Source organism: Ornithorhynchus anatinus, chromosome 2, assembly GCF_004115215.2.
Source record: "Ornithorhynchus anatinus isolate Pmale09 chromosome 2, mOrnAna1.pri.v4, whole genome shotgun sequence".
Lineage (NCBI taxonomy): Eukaryota > Metazoa > Chordata > Mammalia > Monotremata > Ornithorhynchidae > Ornithorhynchus > Ornithorhynchus anatinus.
In genome coordinates, this window is record NC_041729.1 from 48,299,160 (window position 1) to 48,321,105 (window position 21,946).

At 46.2% G+C, this 21,946-nt stretch overlaps 1 protein-coding gene across 3 annotated transcripts in view; it reads right to left on the reverse strand.

Moving 5' to 3' along the window:
- XYLT1 (xylosyltransferase 1) overlaps positions 1-21,946 on the reverse strand; it is a 140,422-nt gene that overhangs the window by 73,671 nt on the left and 44,805 nt on the right. For all 3 annotated transcript variants that reach the window (XM_039911110.1, XM_039911109.1, XM_039911108.1), the window contains exons 3-4: positions 16,431-16,603; positions 14,125-14,327 (exon numbers count right to left, since the gene is read on the reverse strand). In XM_039911110.1, coding sequence (XP_039767044.1) covers positions 14,125-14,327; positions 16,431-16,603 — 376 coding nt within the window. The remainder of the gene's footprint in view (positions 1-14,124; positions 14,328-16,430; positions 16,604-21,946) is intronic.

Sequence of the window (21,946 nt, forward strand, 5' to 3'; positions counted from 1 at the left end):
CCGTGTAATCAAAAATTGTTTGGCCCTAAACCAGATTCTAAGGTACCAAAGTGTGTAAATACGGTGAGAAAGGTATAAAGGTGTTTGTGCCTCTAGCTTTGCGCACCACATAATGTTGACTGATGAATACAATTAAACTGCATACAAAAGTCTCCCTCTATAGAAGCAAAGGCCATATCAGGCATGCTGCAGGGATTTGTCAGGTTCCACAATAAACTATTTTAACACCCTTCCTACAGTGAAGTAGAATAAAATATCTCAAACCATTGTAGCTCAGCATGCACCCTTTTTGACTCTTTCTGTGTACGGTCTATGATGGGGGCCCAATCAAGAATCAATGGACTTCTTTCCAGATTAGCCCCTGCTTTCTCCAGTTGCTGAAATCACGTCTGCAATTCTTTGGGCACTTAAGAATAGCTATGCATAATATGCTTATGGTATGTTTCTTTCTTTGGTTTTCCTGTACCTTAACTTGTATTTGCCCAGTCTCTGGCAGTCACGGCAGCTGACAAAACTGTATCCTCCATAGAACATCTAAGTGATTAACACTAGTAATTGCGGCATTTGTTAAGCACTGTACTAAACACGGGGGTGTGCACAAATCAATCAGTTTGTATGCACGGGGGTGTGCACAAATCCATCAGTTTGTATGCAGTCCATGTCCCACATGGGGCTCAGAGTCTTACCCCCTGTTTTACAGATGAGGTAATTGAGGCCCGGAGAAGTGAAGTGACTTGTCCAAGGTCACACAGCAGACACATGGCAGAACTGGGATTAGAACCCAGGTCCTTCTAACTCCCAGGCCCGTGCTCTATCCTTGGAGCAATGGAGCCCCCATGGTTCGAGTGGGTGCCCCCCCAATAATCCGGACTCCCAGGCTTGAGTCCCCTCCACCTCCTGTCTATGCCAAGACGGGAACTTTGCCGTTCTTTCTCGGTTCATTCTCCCCCAACTTCCTGCTTCCCCCTCCCTCCCCCTATCTTTTCACTTGAGTCCCCCCTTCCTGGGAAGAGCAGCTAGGTCAGAGGAAGAGGGTCAGCTCCATCCGCTGCATTTCTGAGAATTCCTTGCCTAATCTGGACGGTGGATACTGAGCACTGAAAGGAGGGGCTCCGGCATCTGGCTTTGAGCTGCGAGCCCACCAATGGACACTTGTGGTAAGGAGACCCCCCCCCCAACTCTGGTGCTCCCTTCCCTCCAGCTGCTTACCGAAATGCCCAGGCACAGGAGAGGCCACATTGCTTTGTGTTCTGTCTTCTCCCTCCCTCCCTCCAAGGGTGAAAGTCAAGCCACCAGTCAATCAGTGGTATTTATTAAGTGCTTACTGTGTGGCAGAACACTGAGAAGCAGCGTGGCTCACTGGAAAGAGCACGGGCTTTGGAGTCAGAGGTCATGGGTTCGAACCCCGGCTCTACCACTTGTCAGCTGTGTGACTTTGGGCAAGTCACTTAACTTCTCAGTGCCTCAGTTACCTCATCTGTAAAATGGGGATTAAGACTGTGAGCCCCACGTGGGACAACCTGATTCCCCTGTGTCTACCCCAGCGCTTAGAACAGTGCTCGGCACATAGTAAGCGCTTAACAAGTACCAACATTATTATTATTATTATTACTTGGGGGGTGTTACAATACAACAGAGGGGGCAGACATGCTCCCCGGCCACAAGGATCTTACAGTGTACTAAGTGCTTGGGAGACTACAGTACAACAGAAGTGGAAGACCCGTCCCCTACCCACAGCGAGCTTTGAATTTGAGAAGCAGCACGGCCCAGCGGAGAGAGCACGGGCCTGGGAGTCAGAAGGACCTGGATTCTAATCCCGGCTCTGCCACTTGTCTGCTGTGCCACCTTGGAGAAATCACTTAATTTCTCTGTGCTTCAGTTACCTCATCTGTAAAATGGGGATTAAGGCTGGGAGCCCCATGTGGGACAAGTAATAATGGTGGTACTTGTTAAGCGCTTTACTATGTGCAAAGCACCGTTCTAAGCGCTGGGGTAGCTACAAGGTAATCAGGTTGTCCCACGTGGGGCTCACCGTCTTAATCCCCATTTTACAGATGAGGTCACTGAGGCACAGGGAAGTTAAGTGACTTGCCCAAAGTCACCCAGCTGACAAGTGGCAGAGCTGGGATTTGAACCCATGACCTCTGACTCCCCAGCCCATGCTCTTTCCACTGAGCCTAGTATCTGCCATAAAGTTACATACAGTGCGTGGCAGATAGTAGGCACTTAACAAATACTATTAAAAAATCCTGGTTCTGCCACTTCTCTGTTAAGTGACGTCTCTGTGCCTCAGTTACATCATCTATTAAAAAAAAAAATGAGGATTCGATATCTGCTCTCCCATCGACTTAAATTGTGAGCCCCACGTGGGACAGGGACTGTGTCTTATCTCCAAATATTCTATCCACCCCAGCACCTAGTATAGATCTTAGCAGATAGTAAACACTTAAATACCACAATTATCATTAAAACAATTATTAGCAATAATTATAACATTAATATTGATAATGAAATGATTAGGAAACCATATTCACTGGCAGTGCTCCAGTATTGCCAAGGAATATTTTTAATTTTCACCAGGGCAGCCTCTTTAAAAAGAGCCTCCCATGACAACAGTCTAGCTTTCTATAGAAGACCTTTTGAGTAGCATTTAGGTCTTTAAATATGGTCCAAAGTCCGGGGCCCCAGATGAACTTGGAGGCTGTTTAAAAACAAGGACAACAGCTCCAGTCAATGGCAGCTGAAATTTGGCCATCTTCCTGCCGGCTTCCTACCTAATTTATTTTCCCAAATCCATCCTCTAATCACGGCTGATTAAGTTTCATGGCCCCGTGTCCCGTCTAAAGGACAATAAAGACAAAGAAATGCTTCTTACCACCAAATTATAGGAGACACCCTGACACTTAGACTTTCTTGACCTCACCAGATCATTTCTAGCCTGGAGGGATGATCCCAATCTTGGGCAAAGCTTGAGCTTGGTACAATCTTAATTTCCTTGAAGTCTGGCAGAGGGAAATTTTAGGAGGCCCCGGAGGACAGGTCTATAATCATGCTACATGACAGCTAACTTCTTTTTCAGCTCCCTCTAGATTGTAAGCTCACTGTGGACAGGGAACATGTCTACTAACTTTGTTGTACTGTACTCTCCCAAGCGCTTAGCACTCTGCTCTGCACACAGTAAGTGCCACTAAACACCAGTTTGGTTTTTTCAATAAGGTTTCTCTCCTCAAAACCTTATAAAAACTGTTACTCAATTGCCTTACCAGCAACTTGAAATTGATCTATGAAAAGCATTCTGTTCACGTCGATATAACGAGGGATGTTTCTGTTAAGATGCTAGCGGCTTTAAAATGAATGAACGAATGTTCAAGCCCGGCTACGAAACAGGAAATATAGGAATGTATTTGGTAATTCATGTATCTAGACTTAAACGTACACTCATCTATCCTCTTGCTGCCTTTGTTTCCATCTCTGTCTTTCCACTTTCTCTCTCTAGGTTTCTCTCCCACACCAGGATGTGAGACATGAATATATGATCCAGTAGAGAGGGGAGAGAATACGAAAAGAAGGGAAAATCTGAGAGAGGGAGACACACTCATGCAATGAATCATGTTTTACACTTCAAACTACTTGCTAATTTTTGTGAGTTGGTTCTGATTAATGACTCCACAGTTCTACAGGTAACGCTTGCCTCAAAACAGTAATAATAATCATAAGAACAACTGAGGTATTTGTTAAACATTTACTATGTGCCAAAAACTGGTCTATGCACTGGGGTAGATACAATATATGCCAATTGGACACAGTCCCTGTCCCACCTGGGGCTCGTAGTCTAAATAGGAGGGAGAATGGGTATTGAATCCCCATTTTTTATGTAACAGATGAGGAAACTGAGGCACAGAGAAGTTAAGTGACTTGCCCAAGGTCACACAGCAAGCAAGTGGTGGGGCTGGGATTAAAACCCAGGAATTTTGCCCTCAAAACATTTTGAATTTAGAATTTATTCCCCAGAGTTCAGAGTCCCTTTACAAAAAGTATTTCAAAGATCCTTAGGACATCCTTGAAGAGTCGGTCTCTTCTCACTACATTAGGCAGTGAGAAAGGTTGAGGTCAAAAGAGGCTGTGACCTATCCCAGGGGCCACATTTATTTAATGATGGAGCTGGGACGAGAACTCTGGCTCTCAGTTTTTCACTCTGTCTGCTACTGAGTTGCTCTCTCCATTCATCCTAATCTAGCTCCACTCAGACATTTAGCAAAACACCAACTGACCTTCCATAAAAAAGCTATTATATATAAAAATCTACCATATTTCAGTACAGTCTTCTGAACATAGTAAGCACTCCATAAATTCCACTGATTGATTGACTGATATTTTTGGTTTACTGCCCTAGCAGCTCTCTTCAAAGAACACACCTTATAGTCCAATAAACCTCTTAGACTGGAGTTTAGCTTTTTAGGGCTAAGCTGTAAGCTTTTTAGTGGTCTAGGGTTCTGATATTTTCTTGTCACGCTACATAATCTCCAGCTTAATTTTGAGCAGCAACCGGATTATTCACATATGGCTCGCCAGACCTCCACTTGAGTATCACAGAATCTCTGATTCCTTTGTTTCCTCAACCCTCTGCTTCTTCAAAATCAAAGTCTCTTTGAGATCAAATGAGGTCAAAGGAGCCGTGGCTAAAAAACAGAAAAACAAAAGAAAGGAGGCTTTCTCTATAATTAGAAAATTGCCCAAACATGTTGTTCTTAGTTTGTTGGCTTCAAGAATGGGAGAGACATTAGATGGGAAATCACACAAAAAAATCATTTTTTTTCTACTTGGAGAGGGCAGAGGACTGGGAAAGTTTGGGGGAGGGAAATGAGCAAAATTCAACTGGAGATGAAACTCATCCCCCTTTGAGGTAAGTAGAATGGCAGAAGATGACGGTCTCACAGTTTCTGATCTGTGTCATGTTTTTAGAGCCCAAGATATACTAATGACTCAATCCTGTGTGGCAGTTTGGGTCTTCGGGACCAGAGCTGAGGAAATGGCTCAAGATAAAAACTTTTCGGTCCGTGGAGTAAATCTTATTATTTACTGGGTCTACAGTGGCCTCAGACATCTTTTCCAGGAAAGATTCAGAGTGTAAGGACCACTGAACCACTTTCTAATGCCACTCTCTTTTGTATTTCCAGAAGGGATGAGCTCCTGTCAGTTTGGAAAAATTGCAGTGCTGGAAAAATGTTTATTTCCTCCCAGATGCAAACAAAACTGTTAACAGCATAATTATTGTAGTGCATTTTCCACCCCCTTGTGAACAGTCTGGGGAAAAACAACAATTTTAGACTCTTACGGTCACTTTGCTGTGTTTCTATTTGTTTGCTTAATCTCCCTGCCAGATTAAGAATTGAGCCCAGAAGGCAGACGAGTTTTTTACCCCCCCCAAACATGCAAGGAGGGATGTAGAAAACTGACCATATTTGATACACGACCATAAAGCAGATTCAAGACATTCCCTTCCTCCCCTGCACACTCACAGACTTCTTTTGGGCATCCCCAAAACAGGCTTTCCTAAAAAGGGTAATTTATTATCGATATGTCACCATGATTAATAATAATGACGGCATTAAGCGCGTACTACGTGTCAGGCACTGTACTAAGCACTGGGGTGGATACAAGCAAATCGGGTTGGACACAGTCCCTGTCCCACATGGGGCTCACAGTCTCTGTCCCCATTTGACAGAAGAGGTAACTGAGGCACAGAGAAGTGAAGTGACTTGCCCAGGGTCACACAGCAGACAAGTGCAGAGCTGGAATTAGAACCCAGGCCCACGCTCTATCCACTATGTCATATCCCTAGAATCTGTATAGCATTTTAATGATTTCAAAGAGCTGAGGACTGGACTGCTATCTGCTTTGTCTGCTAAAGACAAGAAGAGCAAATAATCCACAACAGATGTCACCTTCAGCACTCGGTTTAAAATCAGCACAACAGCTCAGGGATGTCAGTCATTCAGTCGATCATAAGTGCTAAGTATGATCTGCGTGCAGAGCTGTTCTAAGTGTTTGGGCGAGTACAATATAACAGATACACTCCCTGCCACAGTGAGCTTTCATCTTATTAGGGTCGACTGAAATTAATGTATATGTAAATAAATTACAGACATGTACATAAGTGCTGTGGGGCTGGGAGTTGGGGATGAATAAGGGAGAAAATCAGGGTGATGCAGAAAATAGTGGGAGAAGAGGAAAGGAGGGTTTAGTCAGGGAAGGCTTCTTGGAGGAGAATGTGACTTCATTACTATGGATGTCCATTCGAAACAGATTCTGTGGCATGGTTATCAGGTATGAGAATTCTTTGCTCCCAGTTCAGGAAAAGGCTGGAATTCCGCTGTGGGGAGCTACCAAGTGACCAAAATAATGCTACGAGCTGGCCCAGGCCCAGGGTCCAGACCTGAAGCTGTGGGTTAGCTCTCCTAAAGAGGCAAGCAGGCCTTGGTGGTAAGTTGTCGATCTAGGAAGTAACAGTGGTGAATTCCAGGGCCTAATTTTCCACAGATTCTCCCGGGGAGTCTTGAATAAGACTCCCACTTTTCCGTTCCTCAGTTTCCTCTTCCGTCAGGCCCAAACCTACATTCGCAGGGGCCACCTTTCCATTTCTAGTGCATGTCTAAAAGGGGTAAGGGACTTGAGGTGTGAGGGAGGCAAATTGAGAGGGAACAAGCTGAAAAGAGCTATCAGGTCACGAAAGTCATCATTCTGGATCTTTTCAGCCATCACTAGGAAACTCTCATGCCAGGCACCCAGATTAAGAGAGTGGGAAGGTGTCTGGTAATCCTACTGTACTGTATTCTCCTAAGCACTTAGTACAATGTTCTGCGCATAGTAAGTGTTCAATAAATATGACTGATCGATTGGGGATGCCCATAGCTGCCTTCTTTCTGGACTGAGTCCTTCCTGCTCTTCCTCTTTCCTCTCCTCTCTTCTCATCCGAGGGGCCCATTATCTCTCCGGTTGTCCCAGCCCAGAGCTGGCATTGAATACTCAGTGTGAAGAGGGAAAGCCTCTTGGTGCATCTGGTTGGTGGGGAATTTGGGCCCTAACTACCTATGGCTACCCAGCCATGATAAATAATGCAGGCAGGAAGAAATGATAAAAACAGAAGACCCGGAAAGTCGCCTTGGTCTGGCTCTTGGGCCATTAGGCTCTCTTGTCCAATGACTCCAAACCTTACATTCATTGTATTGTATTTACTGAGCTCTTACTGTGAGCAAAGCACTGATCACATGGATCTTTGGATTCAAAGATGAAAGGAGGGAGAGCCATGAAATATGAAAATTGGATGAAGGCCAAAGATGTCACAAAGAACCCCATCTTCCCCAAGTCCTAGCCCAAGCCTTGAACCATACACAATCCAGTTGGGGAACAGAGTACTGGTCAGGACCTACCTGGGAATAAAACCCACTAATTCCCTGGCCACTGCCCAGCTGGATTATCGGGTGATTCAGGGTTCAGAAATGGGGACTGGCATAAAAGATTGGCCACTCCTGGAGACGACAGCTTCCCTCCAAGAGCTGGCTTTCTTTTGGAGGGATTCAGATGGGAGAAAGGAAGACAGGGCTGGCTGCAGGGGATGAGAGAGAGACAGAGAGAAATAGGGAGAGGAATCTCAGAAACCAGCCCAAGCATTGCTCCTCCCAGGGACCGGATTGCAGACTGAGAAGACACATTCTCTACTCTGCCACTTCTAATCAGATTGGGAAGAAGGCTAAAAACAGCTCAGGGTTGGTGAGTAGATCATAGAGGGAAACGGAGGGGTGAATAAAGACAGTGTAGGAACCATTCTATTTTAGGGATTGCTCCCCAGAGCAGACTCTTTAACTCCATCTAGGGTTTTGGGATACTGGTCAGTGAAACCTCAGCTTTAAAAAAAAATCAGTACACGGACCTCTCAAGCTTGGCTCATCACTCCTGGGATGGGAGAAGTAGAGGTTTTGGTGGCACAGATGGGGAGGGTGGAAGAGGGGAAGTGAAAGCTTAATATAAAGCTGCCTTGGATGTAAACTATAAATCCCCCAAAATGCATCTTTTTGTACCCACAGAAACCGTATGAATCCCACTGCCATGTGACCAAATAAAAGGTGGGGAAGGTTCGTGGAGCCTGGTGTTCAACAAAATCTTGGGTGATATTGAACAGTAAGGCAAGAGAGACAGAGAGGCACAGGCTCAATGTAGAGACAAAGTGAATTCTTCTTTTCTGGTGTTGGAGCACCACCACCTTGTTTTCCGCATGGTCGATTACAAGACACTTGGGAAAACCTGGAGGTTTATTAAGTAGTGTCACGGAATGACAAAACGAAAGTGTTTCTACAAAATGCTGTCTCTACCCAGGCAAAGACCATTAAATTTGTCTCCTATTGGAAAAGGGAAATGCGAAGCTGCAGACCTGCCAAGTCCTTAGAAGATATTTTGAGAACAGCAAGGGGTGGGGGTGCGGGGACAACTGGAGTATCTCGACACCCATCCTCTATTGTCTAGAGGACAGAGAGGAGCGAACCCCAACTCCGATTGGGCTCATTAACAGCTCTAATGATGTAAGAAACCAAGGGACCGGGTTGGCGGTGCTGACTCCAGAAGCACATGAGTGGGTAAGGCTGTGGGGCCTGATGAGAGCTTCTAACGCATCTCAGACTGGTCTTTAGAGTCCTAGCAGAATGGTTTCTGCTGGAAAGCATCTCTGGAGTAGAGTATCTAAGGATCCCATCCCTGTCTTGGGTTCCGGGGCTCCGAATGTGGCTCTGTGGCCTGAGACGCAGGCACAAATGAAGCCAGATGAGAAGGAAAGGGAAATCGGGTAATGCCTAGATGGTGTTGGGAATGGCCGGGGCAGAGAAAAAGAGAACGGGGCATGGGGATACGCTGCCCATTAGATCACAAGCTCCTTGGCTATTACTCTCTCCCAAATGATTAATACAGTGCTCTGCCCAGTGAGGCACTCGATAAATGGCATCAATTATTTGATTTGCTTTTGCCAGCATCTTTGTAGCCATAGATCTGCTTTTCTGGGAAGTTTCCTGACAGCTGAACTCAAAGACACTGAGATTGGAACGGTTCAGGACCTGCCTTGTACTTCCCTATAAACAGTTTAATTCTGGGCACATTTCCTCTAAACAGGCTCAGGAGATAGACAATCCGGCAGCCCTTTGCAGGGGACTCTTTTGATTGCATCAGCTTCCTTTATGCAAACACTGGGGAAGCCCCGGGCACGGCTCTTCAGCAAGGGGGCTCCCAGAAAAAAATGAAGATGCAAAAACACAGAAATACTGACCGAGTTCATCTTCGAAGGTTTCCGGATCTACCTTTGACTATAGGGGAGGAGGTAAGAAGGGAGACAGTTAAATCTCAATTGCCACGATGGAGGTAACAAAGTTTCCTTGTTTTGTTCTTCCTCCATCTGTAGTTGGGTCTAGATCCCTAAACTCTGGTCCATACCACGGAGAGTAACTGATCTGCCAGAGAATAACCTGATATCTAAGGTGGTGGGCCAGCTTCCCACTTGCCTTCACTCTCTCTAGCTCTGATTAAAAACGTTTGGGGCAAACGATGCAGTTTAGTCTGGGGAGATATTTTTTGGGCCTACTAGCCTGAGAGTGCAATGAAACCAATGGTGAAGCCAAACTTCGTAACCTGGAAAATTGGAGACACACTACCGTTCCCTGAATTACAAGGGTGGGCAGGTGCTTGCAGTCCAATCAGTCAGTATTTAAGCATTTATTTTGTGCAGAGCACTGTACTAAGTGCTTGGGAGAGTACAATATAACAATAAACAGACACAATCCACCCAACAGCAAGCTTTCAGTCTAGAGGGGGAGTCAGACAAATTCATAAAAAAATGAATTGCAGATACATAAGTGCTGTGGGGATGGAAAGGGGGATGCATAAAGGCAGAAAATCAGAGTGACGTCGCAGGGAGTGGGAGAAGAGGAAAGGAGGTCGTGGTCACGGAAGGCCACGATGTGGAGATGTGCCTCCTATAAGGCTTTAAGAAAGGGGAGAGTAACTGTCGGAGATGAAGAGGGACGGCTTTTCCAGGCCGGAGGCATGAAGTAGGTGAGAGGTTGTAGGTGACAGAGAGGAGATGCGGTTCACTGAAAAGGTTAGTATTAGAGGAGCAGAGTGTGTGGGCTGGGTTGAAGTAGGAAAATAGTGAGGTGAGGTAGGAGGGGGCAAGGTTATTGAGTGCTTTAAAGCCGGGGGTGAAGAGTTTCTGTTCGATGCTGAGGAGGATCATCTTGAGGAGAGGGTAAACATGGCCTGAATGTTTTTGTAGAAAACCCTTCTCTTCGAAGGACGCTGGCAAGAGTCGTGCTTTGCTCTTAATCCTTAGAATTTGGACTCTTAAACTCCCTTAGGTTTTGAGTTCCAGAGTTTAAGCTCCTTGGGTGCCAGGACCGTGGCTACGCACTCTATTTTACTCTCTCAAGCACTTCTACAATACTCCGCACACCATAACTGCTTGATTAATACCACACTGACTGAATGATTGATTAAAGGCAAATTTCAAGCATAATGTAACAATAATGTTGGTATTTGTTAAGCGCTTACTATGTGCAGAGCACCGTTCTAAGCGCTGGGGTAGATACAGGGTCATCAGGTTGTCCCACGTGAGGCTCACAGTTAATCCCCATTTTACAGATGAGGTAACTGAGGCACAGAGAAGTTAAGTGACCTGCCCACGGTCACACAGCTGACAAGTGGCAGGGTGGGGATTCGAACCCATGACCTCGGACTTCCGAGCCCGTGCTCTTTCCACTGAGCCACGCTGCTTCTCTACTGAGCCACGTCTTTGACCATTCCCAAGAGCCTGGATTAAGAAGCAGCTCAATAAATAAATTTTGATTAAGAGGTAAAAAGACTTTTCTTCCAGCTCACCACTGTTGGTTAATTGTCCTGGGTAATATAATAATTATGGTGTATGGTAAGCACTTACTATGAATTAAGCATTCTTCTAAGCACTGGGGTAGATACAAGCTAATTAGGTTGGATACAGTTCCTGTTCCACAGTTTAAGTAGGAGGGAGAGCAGGTATTAAACCCTCATTTTACAAATGAGGAAACCGAAGCATTGGGAAATTAAGTGCCTTGTCCAAGGTCAAAGAGCAGAAAGCGGCTTAGCCAGAATTAGAAACCAGGTCTTCTGATTCCCAGGGCCGTGCTTTTTCCACTGGGTTTCACCGCTTCCTTCTCTTCCACGCTGATCCCTTTCTGTTGAATTCCACAGGGGATAGTTTTGAAGGATGATCCAGAAGACTAAGGAAAATGACTGAGGTTCTGACCCACTGGAAGATTAGTATGTTTCTTAATAACTCTCAGACTTCACAAGCTTTCCTTTATCTACATGTCCACTCCCCCATCTTAGATTTTGAGCCCCTAGAGGGACACGGGCTTTCTCAGAACTGTTTTTTTTCTGAATTTCCCAGCACCTGTTTCAGTGTCCGGCACATAGAATAGCACAGTCAATCACTCAATCAATCAAGATGCAGCCTCAGGACATAAAAGCTTAGAGCTGCTGAAGCAGACATGTTGATGTTATAATTAATCCCAGTTTCAGATCACATTTTGAAAATCTCTCCCCGGTATCATCTGTTGCTGTTCTCGGAACAGGGTTCTCAAAATCAGTGATGTCACCGCCACCCAGCTCCCAGTCAATAATCAGAGAGGGACTCCCCAAATCCTACTTCTCCTCTCAACTCTCGGGCACCAACAGAAATGGAGAGACATTCTGTCCACAGTCAGCCTCTTTTGGAGAGGATTCAAACTCAACCCAACAAAAAGGAAACCAACCAACAAAGTCTCTGGCTGTATGATTTTAAAAAGACAATCCTCTTTAGAACCAGCATGGTCTATTCATTCATTCATTCAATCATATTTATTGAGCGCTTACTGTGTGCAGAGCACGGTACTAAGTGCTTGGAAAGTACAATTTGGCAACAGAGAGAGACAGTCCCTATCCAATTTCATACAGTGTCTGGCCTCATAGAAAGTACTTAACAAATACCATAAATATTATTATTACAAAGCACTGATCTGGGACCCAACGGACCCTGATTCTAATTCCTGCTCTTCTACTTGCCTGCTGTGTGCCCGGGCAAGTCACTTTATTCTCTGTGCCTCGATTTCCACAACTGCAAATGGGGATTCAATACCTGTTCTACCTCCTACTTAACCTGTGAGCCTCATGTGGGAACTGATGATCTTGCATCTACCCCAGCACTTAACACGGTGCTTGGCACAGAGTAAGTGTTTAACAAATCCTACAATTATTATTACTGTCGCTGTTAGAAGAGTGGAGCTTATGACCTCAGGTCCAACCTGACAATAAATATGAAAATGAAGAAAGAATAATTATGATGGTATTGGTTAAGCACTTCCTATGTGCCAGGTAGTTGGTGGATACAAGAAAACTGGGTTGGACCCAGTCCCTGTGCCACGTGGGGCTCACAGTCTCAATCCCCATTTTACAGATGAGGCAACTGGAGCCCAGAGAATTGAAGTGACTTGCCCAAGGTCACCCAGCAGACAAGTGGTGGAGCTGGGATTAGAACCCATTATCTTTTGACTCCCAGGCCCGTGCTCTATGCGCTACAGTTGACACAGCAGAAGTCTGTCTCCCTGAGATTAGGAGAAGCAGGAAGTTGTGCAGTGGATAGAGCACAGATCTGGGAGTCAGAAGGCCATGGGTTCTAATCTCAGCTCCACCACTTGTCTTGTGTGTGACCTTGGGCAAGTCACTTTCACTTCTCTGTGCCTCAGTTCTGTAAAATGGGGGTTGAGACCGTGAGCCCCACGAGGGACAGGGACTCTGTCCAACTCGATTTGCTTGTACCCACCTCAGCGCTTAGTACAGTGCTTGGCACATAGTAAGCGCTTAACAGATACCACCATCACCATTATTATGGCCAAATGCCTCAAGTAAACAAAGAGTCTTTGGTGCAGGATCAGGATTACAGACAGGATGGAAAGCATGAAAACCACTATGCTAAATTGGACCTCTCAATTTTACTTTGAGCTGTAGCAGTTTGCATAAAGGACATGTAATGCCATTCTTCCCCCAACTCTAAGTCTGAAGACTGCTTGTGGAAGCTTTAATCCCATCAGGGTTTAGGCAGGGGACGGTGACAGGGATCGGTGAGAGGGCAGAGGAAGAGAATGGAAGGAAAGGAGGCTCCACTGCCCGGGGTGACTCTGGGACATGTAGTTCGGGGAACATCCTGACAGTGGACTGCATTTCCACAGCTACATATCCCAGAAATGCTCAAGGAAGAGGAAATTACAATGATCCAGCAACGGACCCCACGGTCCAATAGTGGAGTGATTGGTTTCCATTGCCCCAAAAGTCTCCAGCAGCCACTTTTCAAGCTTTCGCATGGTGAAGCGGCATCACGCTCTGCAACTCTAAATTCCCCAGTAAGGGGAGTTTGGCAGAAAACTCTGGGCAGTGGCGGGCACCTCACAGGCAAGGTTTATTTCTAATGGATGAAGCACACTGAATCTCATGGTGGAATGCTCCCAAGTCCCTCTTACAAAGGTGATCTAGCTAGTTTACTCACTACTCCTAATGCTAACCTCCTCACTGGACCTCTAGCTTATCTATCTCACTGCCAATCTCTCCTCCGCGGTTGGCCTCTGGCTTGGAACCCACTCTCTGTTCATAATCACTCCTGTCATCCCTTCAAAGTCTTATTGAAGGCACACCTCCTCCAAGAGGCCTTCCCTAAGTCCACCTTTCCTCTTACTTCCTCTGCGTCACCCCGTCTTGCTCCCTTTACAGCACCTTTGTCCATATCTGTAATTTATTTATTTATATTATTGTCTGTCTCCCCCTCTAGAGTGGTGACGGTCAGGCAATGTGTCTATTTATTGTTATACCGTATTCTCTCAAGCACTTAGTAAAGTGCTCTGTACACAGGAAGCGCTCAATAAATTGATTAACCGACTGCTCCTCCCTCTGTTACGGCATGGGATGGGGTACTCACCCCGAGGGCAGTTAATTAGACAGAAGAAGAGAGAAAAGAAGAGAAGACAGAGATGTCAGAGAGGGCAGGGGCCCACTGTCCCTGGAGGGGGAGTTCGGTCGACAAACCTGATCGGGTAGTCGGCGGCGCTGAGGTTGATGAAGAAATCCCAAGGCCAGTCAGTCATCTCCATTAAATCTCTCATGCTCTGGAGGTAGGTGGTCAGGAGGCTGGCTCCTCCCCAGATGGTGGCCATGCGCCATGAGGTGACCCGTACGTTTGGGTACTGGCCAGCAAACTGCAGGACTTGCCGGTATAAATAATTGGATCGCTTGGGGAGGAAGAGAAAGGGCAAATGTCAGGATCCGAAGCCGCGCATTGCTAGGTCTGTCTCCCCCCCCCCCCCCCCCCCCCCCCCCCCCCCCCCCCCCCCCCCCGCCGCCTCCTCTCACATCCGACTTCCCAAAATCCCCTTCGTTGACCAGTCAGACTGGGCCTGAGACCATCTTCGGGGTAAACTGTAAATAGTTGGGAGGCAGGGAGAAGGGAGAATGGGACTCTCAGGAATTGGGAATTCATCAAACAAAAAGGGTCCCAGGGAAGCTCTAGACTCTAAGCTCCTTGTGGGCAAGAAATGTGTTTTGTACTCTCCCAAGAGCTTAGTACAGTGCTGTGCACACAATAAGCACTCAATAAATACGATCGAATGAATGAAGGAAAATGCTTGTTGGGGAATTTGGGGTTTGAGGCTTTCCCAAAAGCCTGCAAAAGAATACACCCCTCTCCTCTCTAGGAGAAGGCTGATTTTATTTATAATAATAATAATGGTATTTGTTAAGTGCTTTGTGCCAGGCACTGTACTAAGCGCTGGGATGGATACAAGCAAATCAGGTTGGACACCGTCCCTTGTCCCTTATGGGGCTCACAGATTTAAACCCCATTTTACAGATGGGGGAACTGAGGCAATGAGAAGTTAAATGACTTGCCCAAAGTCACACAGCAGACAAGTGGGATTAAAACCCATGACCTTCTGACTCCCAGGCCTGTGTTCTTTCCACTAGGCCCCACTCAAGGAACCTCTTGGCTTCAATTCTTCCACTTAACTACAGATCCACCAATGACTAAAATTTTTTGAGCACTTACTAATTGCAGAACACTGTCCTCAGTGCTTGGGAGAATTCAATAAAGCTGTTACGCACGATCCCTGGTCTCAAGGAGCTTACAGTCTAACGGGTGGGAGGCAGACATGAAAACGAATTACGGGTAAGTTCCTTGTGGAAAGGGAATGTGTCCGTTGTACTCTCCCAAGCGTTTAGTACAGTACTCTACATACAGTAAGCACTCAGTAAATACCACTGCTTGGTAGGTAGGGGAAGCAGCAGAGTATAACAATATTACCTAAGGGCTATGGGGATGGGATGAAAAGCCAAGTGCTTAGGAGGTGTGGACTTTAGTGTATACGTGACGTAAGCAGCGTGGCTCAGTGGAAAGAGCACGGGCTTTGGAGTCAGAGGTCACGGGTTCGAATCCCGGCTCGGCCACTTGTCAGCTGTATGACTTCGGGCAAGTCACTTAACTTCTCGGTGCCTCCGGTCCCTCATCTGTAAAATGGGGATTAAGACCGTGAGCCCCACGTGGGACAACCTGATTCCCCTGTGTCTCCCCCGGCGCTTTGAACAGTGCTCGGCACATAGTAAGCGCTTAACAGATACCAACGTTTATAAGTTGGGGGAATAGGATGGGGGAATGAAAGGTTGGCCAGGGTAGACCTTCTGGAGGAGAATTTATTTTAGTTGGGCGTTGAGGATGGGGAGGGTGGTAGTCTGACGGATGTGAAGGGAGAGGGAATTCCAGGCAAGGGGGGGGAGGGTGAGCGAGGGGTTGATAAGCGAGGGAAATGAAACCGAGGCACCGTGAGTAGGATAGTGTTATAGTAACAGAGTGTGCAAGCTGGGTTGTAGTGGGACAGGAGGGAGGTTAGGTAAGAGGGAGAGAGCTGACTGAATTCACTGTTCCTTTCAACCAGCATCAGAGGAAAGTGATTGATAAGCCACCGCTACAAAACACACCAGCCCAAGGGAAACAGGGAAAGAAACAATCTTCTGGACTGTAAACTCCTTGTGGGTAGGGAACGTGTCGGCTAACTCTGTTGTACTGTGTTCTCCCAAATGCTTAATACAGAGCTCTACCCACTGTAAGAGCCCAATAAATATCGATTCATTATGGGAGGAAGGAAAGATGCAAACTTACTTAAAAAAAAATTACAAGTTCTGATTGGGTCATATATTCCAAGCCAAATTCTCAGAATGGGAAAAAGGCAACACCCTACTCTGGAATCCATAAGGAGACGAAAAGATAAGTGATGATGAAGGTGTCAGAGACAGATGAATGGACAAGTGGTGAGACAGGCAGGTTATAATGGGTGGTCTATTACCTTGTCAACGTGGATATAGTAAAAATGGTCTTTGTGATAAATCGCCTTAAACATGCGCTGGAGCTGTCGGGAGGCCCGGCCGTGGACCACCAAGACAAATGCGATCCGGACGGGGTTGGTGGTCAAATATTCCACCGAGTCCTCATCCCACTGCACGTTGTTGCTGGCCTTTCCTGTTGGGAAATCACAAATACGGACGTGTTCACATGGAGAGCTGGGTACCTGGGCTACTTTAGTTCTGGAGATCTCGGGTCCCAAAGCCGATTTCTTCAGATTCCCACCCCATCGCTCAAGCTACTTGTCTCATCTGTATTGCCTCTCCTTCCCTCCACCCCATCTCCACGAAACTCCCTTCCCACCTTCGCTGGTGGTCTTAGAATAACCATTGATTGGACAAATATCCCTTTATTTACATGGCTGCTTGATTTCCTAAAAATCCTCTGGTACCAGTTACAAAGTCACTCAGGCTCTTCCCTCAATTAACCATGTCACAGGGACACTGGGTGTGATGGCAATGAGTCAATCAGACTTACTGTGCTCTTAGCGGGTGCAGAGCACTGTACGAAACACTTGGGAGAGAACAATATAACAATAAACAGATACATTCTCTGCCCACAAAGCACTTACAGTCTAGAGCAGGAGACAGACATTAATATAAATAAATTACAGCTATGTACATAGGTGCTTTTGAGTTTGGGAGGGGAGATGAATGAAGGAAGCAAGTCATGGTGATGCGGAAGGGAGTAGAATAAAAGGAAACGAGGGCTTAGTCAGGGAAGGCCTCTTGGAAGAGATGGCAATGACCAGCTGGAGGCCACCTTAAATGTCCAGACTTAGGGCTGATTGACAAATTCTTCACTGTCCACGGGCCCACTCTATGGTAGGACTGGCCTAATTTTTTTTCTGCTTGCACCTTGCCGTGGCAGCTTTAGGTCGCAGTGTTCTGGATCCCCAAAATGGGCTCTCAGTCCTGGGCCGATCCAATGGCAGGTTGAAAATATCATAGCATCCGCCCGCTACCTCACAGGTTACCGGCTAGTTTGCTACCAGAACCTATCTTACAGTAGCATGGTCAACGAAAACAAGAGGGGGAGATCAGCCTGAAATGGAAAGATGATCACAGATCATATCTTAGCCAGTTTCCCAAACCGAATGGGCTCAGGAAACCTTTCGTTTGTACCGATGAAAAAGAAAGACTTGAATACATAAATGTAAATATAAATGAAAGGTCACTGCTCTTCCTAAGTAAATAGGATATGCCTCCTCTTTAAAACAGGAATTTGCAAGATTCGTGGGTTTTTTTCCAGCATTCTCCAGGGGGACCTGACGTTAAATGTCTGCAGTTGGCAAAAGCAACAGGAAGAGAGAAGCAGCTCACTCTGTGACACAAGGAAGGTGTGACGCACGCAGTCCTGAGTTTACATTCCCTACAGATCTGAAAGTCAACACCACGGTGCTCTGTCCCTTTAAAAAAAAGGGGTAAAAAACCCAACCCAGTGCACAACTGTCCGATTTTGCTATGGGGGGGATACGGCAGTTGTTCGAAGAGTGAAGCACAATCAAATCAAAGAAAAATAACTCAGGTTAGAAATAAAACAAAGCCCTCCATCTCGGGAAAGCAGCGTGGTCAAGTGGAAAGGGCAGAGGGCTGGGACTCAGGAGACACATCTACTGTGTGATACTGTGGGCAAGTAACCTTAACCTCTCTGTGTTTCAGTTTTCTCAAATAGGAAATGGGCATAAAATACCTGTTCTCCCTACCACAGACTATGAAGCTCCACTGGTACAGATAATCATTTCAGACCCAATCCCTATTCTGTAACAACCCTAGGATTTAACCCAGTACTTAGTACTTGGTATGCACTTAATACATCCCCCTCATTATTGCTACTATTATCATGTCCGCCAGTCGGTGAATGAGTAGCAAAATGACGTCGAAAAAAGCTGAACAAATACATTTGAATGGCAGGACCAGGCTGGCCCATTGCTAAATGTCAAAAAAGAGAAATCACGCATTTACACAGGCACACGTGCACGCTCAAACACACACACAGAAAATATGTTGCCAATCCAAGTCCCCCCAAACTTGGAGAAGTTCATTAAAAGGGGAGGAAGCTTGAGGATTTTAATAATAATCTGACTCCATCTCTTCAAAGCACCCTAGCTGAAATCCCCATGGTTTAGACAGAACATGTACCTCAGGGCTCTAAGTCCGTCTTACTTTTCACCTACCAATCTCACAGTACCATCAGCATGAAATAAAGAGGCCGTTCGCATTGTCGTTTGGGTAATAAGACTCCACCACTTTCATTTCCCAGGCGAGCTCTACCAACTGCAATTTTACTGCTTTGAATTCATGGTCTTAAATTTTGGGACCAGCCTTTCCAACACATTACGTCAACATCAAAGGGTTTACATCTATACTTAACATAAACACACGCCAGCTCTAATCACATGCATCTTTACATAGTGGGCATATATATGCACAGATTCCCCTGACACTGGAAGGTGGGCCAGAGTTTAGAAATGAGAAGCCCCATAATTCCTAGAGCAAGAATGAATTCCTGGTGTTTTTTAAGCACGTAGGCAGCGCTGACTCTCTTCATTTTTGGACAGGAAAATCTGGGCATAAGAAAAATATTTGTGCAGTCACACGAAACAGTACGTGATTAAGAAGGAACAGGGAAGATGGCCCCCAAAGCCTTATCCAAGGCTCTGCACCTGTGCCCATTAGCTACATCTTTTGGTGAAGTTGGGTGTTGTATGACAACAGGAAGCACAACACTACAGTATCCAACCACAATGAATAATAATTGTTGCAATGACCCTCAGTCCTGCATACACTGGTCTAGCCCAAACCTTTTCCTCACAAATACACACTTCTTTGGGCTGGGCTGACATCCTTAAGGCACAGTGCCTTTTGGGACTGTTGTTTGCGTTTATAAATGTGGCGTGTCTAAACTTTTTAAATTAAACCAATTGCAACAGCAGTATAGACCTAAAATTTCATTACCATTTAACAATTTGAGATGGAAATTCCTTTAGGATCTTGGTTACGTAACCGTTAGTGTAGGTATGAGGGTGGGGCAAGTTGTTTGGGTAGAAAATTATTACTATTATCATTAATAGTGCTATTTGATAAATGCTTACAATGTGTCAAGCACTGTTCTGAGCACTGCGATAGATACAAGATAATCAGGTCCCAGGTGGGGCTCACGGTCTGAATAGGAGGGAGGACAGGTATCGAATCCCCATCTTGCAGATGAGATAACTGAGGTACGGAGAAGTTAAGTGGCTTGCCCAAGGTCACACAGCAGACATGTGGCAGAGCTGAGATTAGAACCCAGGTCCTCTGATTCCCAGGCTCATTCTCTTTCCACTAGGCCACACTATTTTACTATTGAAATTTAATGATGTGCAACTGGGGAGATTCCTTAACACTGAAGTTTCCAACTCGTGGACCATCACTGCAGCTTCAATTATGAACACATTCTTAGCACGGCTCTGACATTCTGTTGAGACCAACCAAGTAAATGAGACCCTACAGCATATGGCAGACTACGATTTACCTATTCATGCAGAAAATGCTCATCTTTTTCTGCTGGTTTTGGTGAGATTGCAAGAATATTATTTCATAGAAAACAGAAAACTCTAAAAGAAGGGCAAGAGCCAAAAGGAATCCTGAGGCTGCTCAACTGCCAACCTGCTCCCTGTGCCTCAGTCTCGTCTCTCTTGCTGCCAACTTTCTGCTCACACCCTACCGCCTGCCTGGAATTTCCTACCCCACCATATACAGCAGACATCTTCAAAGTTCTTCTACAAATCACATCTCCTCCAGGAAGTCTTCCCTCACTAATCTCTCTCCCCCCCCCACATCATTTCCCCCTCCTACTGCATCACCTATGAAATTGAGTCCTTGCTCCTTAAACTCTTAGGTCACACCAACATTTATAATAATTAGGGTATTTGTTAAGCATTTACTACGTGCCAGGCACTGTACTAAGCACTGGGTGGATACTAGCAAATAGGGTTGGACACAGTCCCTGACCCATGTGGGGCTCACAGTCTGAATTCTCATTTTACAGATGAGGCAACCGAGGCCCAGGGAAGTGACTCGCCTAGGTCACTCAGCAGATGAGTGGTGGAGTCAGGATTAATAATAATAATAAGAATAGTGCTCGTATTTGTTAAGCGCTATGTGCAGAGCACTGTTCTAAGCGCTAGGGTAGAGACAGCGTAATCAGGTCGTCCCACGTGAGGCTCACAGTCTTCATCCCCATTTTACAGATGAGGTCACTGAGGCACAGAGAAGTGAAGTGACTTGCCCACAGTCACCCAGCTGACAAGCGGCAGAGTCGGCATTCGAACCCATGACCTCTGACTCCCAAGCCTGTGCTTTTTCCACTGAACTACGCTGCTTCCCGCTTTGGATTAGAATCCATAACCTCCTGACACCCAGGCCCATGCTCTATCCACTGCGCCATGCTGCTTCTCTATCCCCATCCCTCAATGTACGTACTTAATATACATATCTCTAAACTCACTTTCTTCCCCTTTCCAACTTTCCAACTAGTTTGCCGGCTCCTGGAGGGCAAGGATAGAGGCTATTCACTCTATTGTAGCCTCCCAGGTGTTTAGTAAAGTTCTCTGGACAGCCTGCTTCAATAAATGCTAATGATTAATAGTATTTACTAATAAATACATGATTTAGAAATCCTTCTCCTTCCTTACCTCAGAGGCCTCTTACTACAACTCAACTTGCACACTTTGATCCTCTAGCACCAACCTTCTCACTGTCCCTCCATCTTGTCTTTCTCACTGCTGATACTTTGGCCTCTGGCTTAGAGCTCCTCGCCCCCTCCTACCTCTCCTCCCTTCTCTCTTTCTACCGCCCACCCCGCACGCTCCGCTCCTCTGCCGCCCACCTCCTCACCGTCCCCCGTTCTCGCCTATCCGGCCGTCGACCCCTGGCCCACGTCCTCCCGCGGTCCCCGAACGCCCTCCCTCCTCCCCTCCGCCAAACTAACTCTCTTCCCCTCTTCGAAGCCCTACTGAGAGCTCACCTCCTCCAGGAGGCCTTCTCAGACTGAGCCCTCCCTTTTCCCTCTACTCCCTCTGCTGCCTCTCTGCCCCACCTCCACCTCCCCTCAGCTAAGCCCCCTTTCCTCCCCTTTCCCTCTGCTTCTCCCCCTCTCCCTTCCCCTCCCCTCAGCACTGTGCTCATCTGCTCATTTGTATATATTTTTATTACCCTATTTATTTTGTTAATGAGATGCACATCCTCTTGATTCTATTTACTGCTATTGTTTTTGTCTGTCTCCCCCCCATTAGACCGTAAGCCCGTCAATGGGCAGGGATTGTCTCTATCTGTCGCCGAACTGTACATTCCAAGCGCTTAGTGCAGTGATCTGCACATAGTAAGTGCTCAATAGATACTACTGAATGAACGAACTCCCTCCCCCTTCATATGACACACCACGCTCTCTCCAACTTCAAACCTCTACTAAAGTCACATC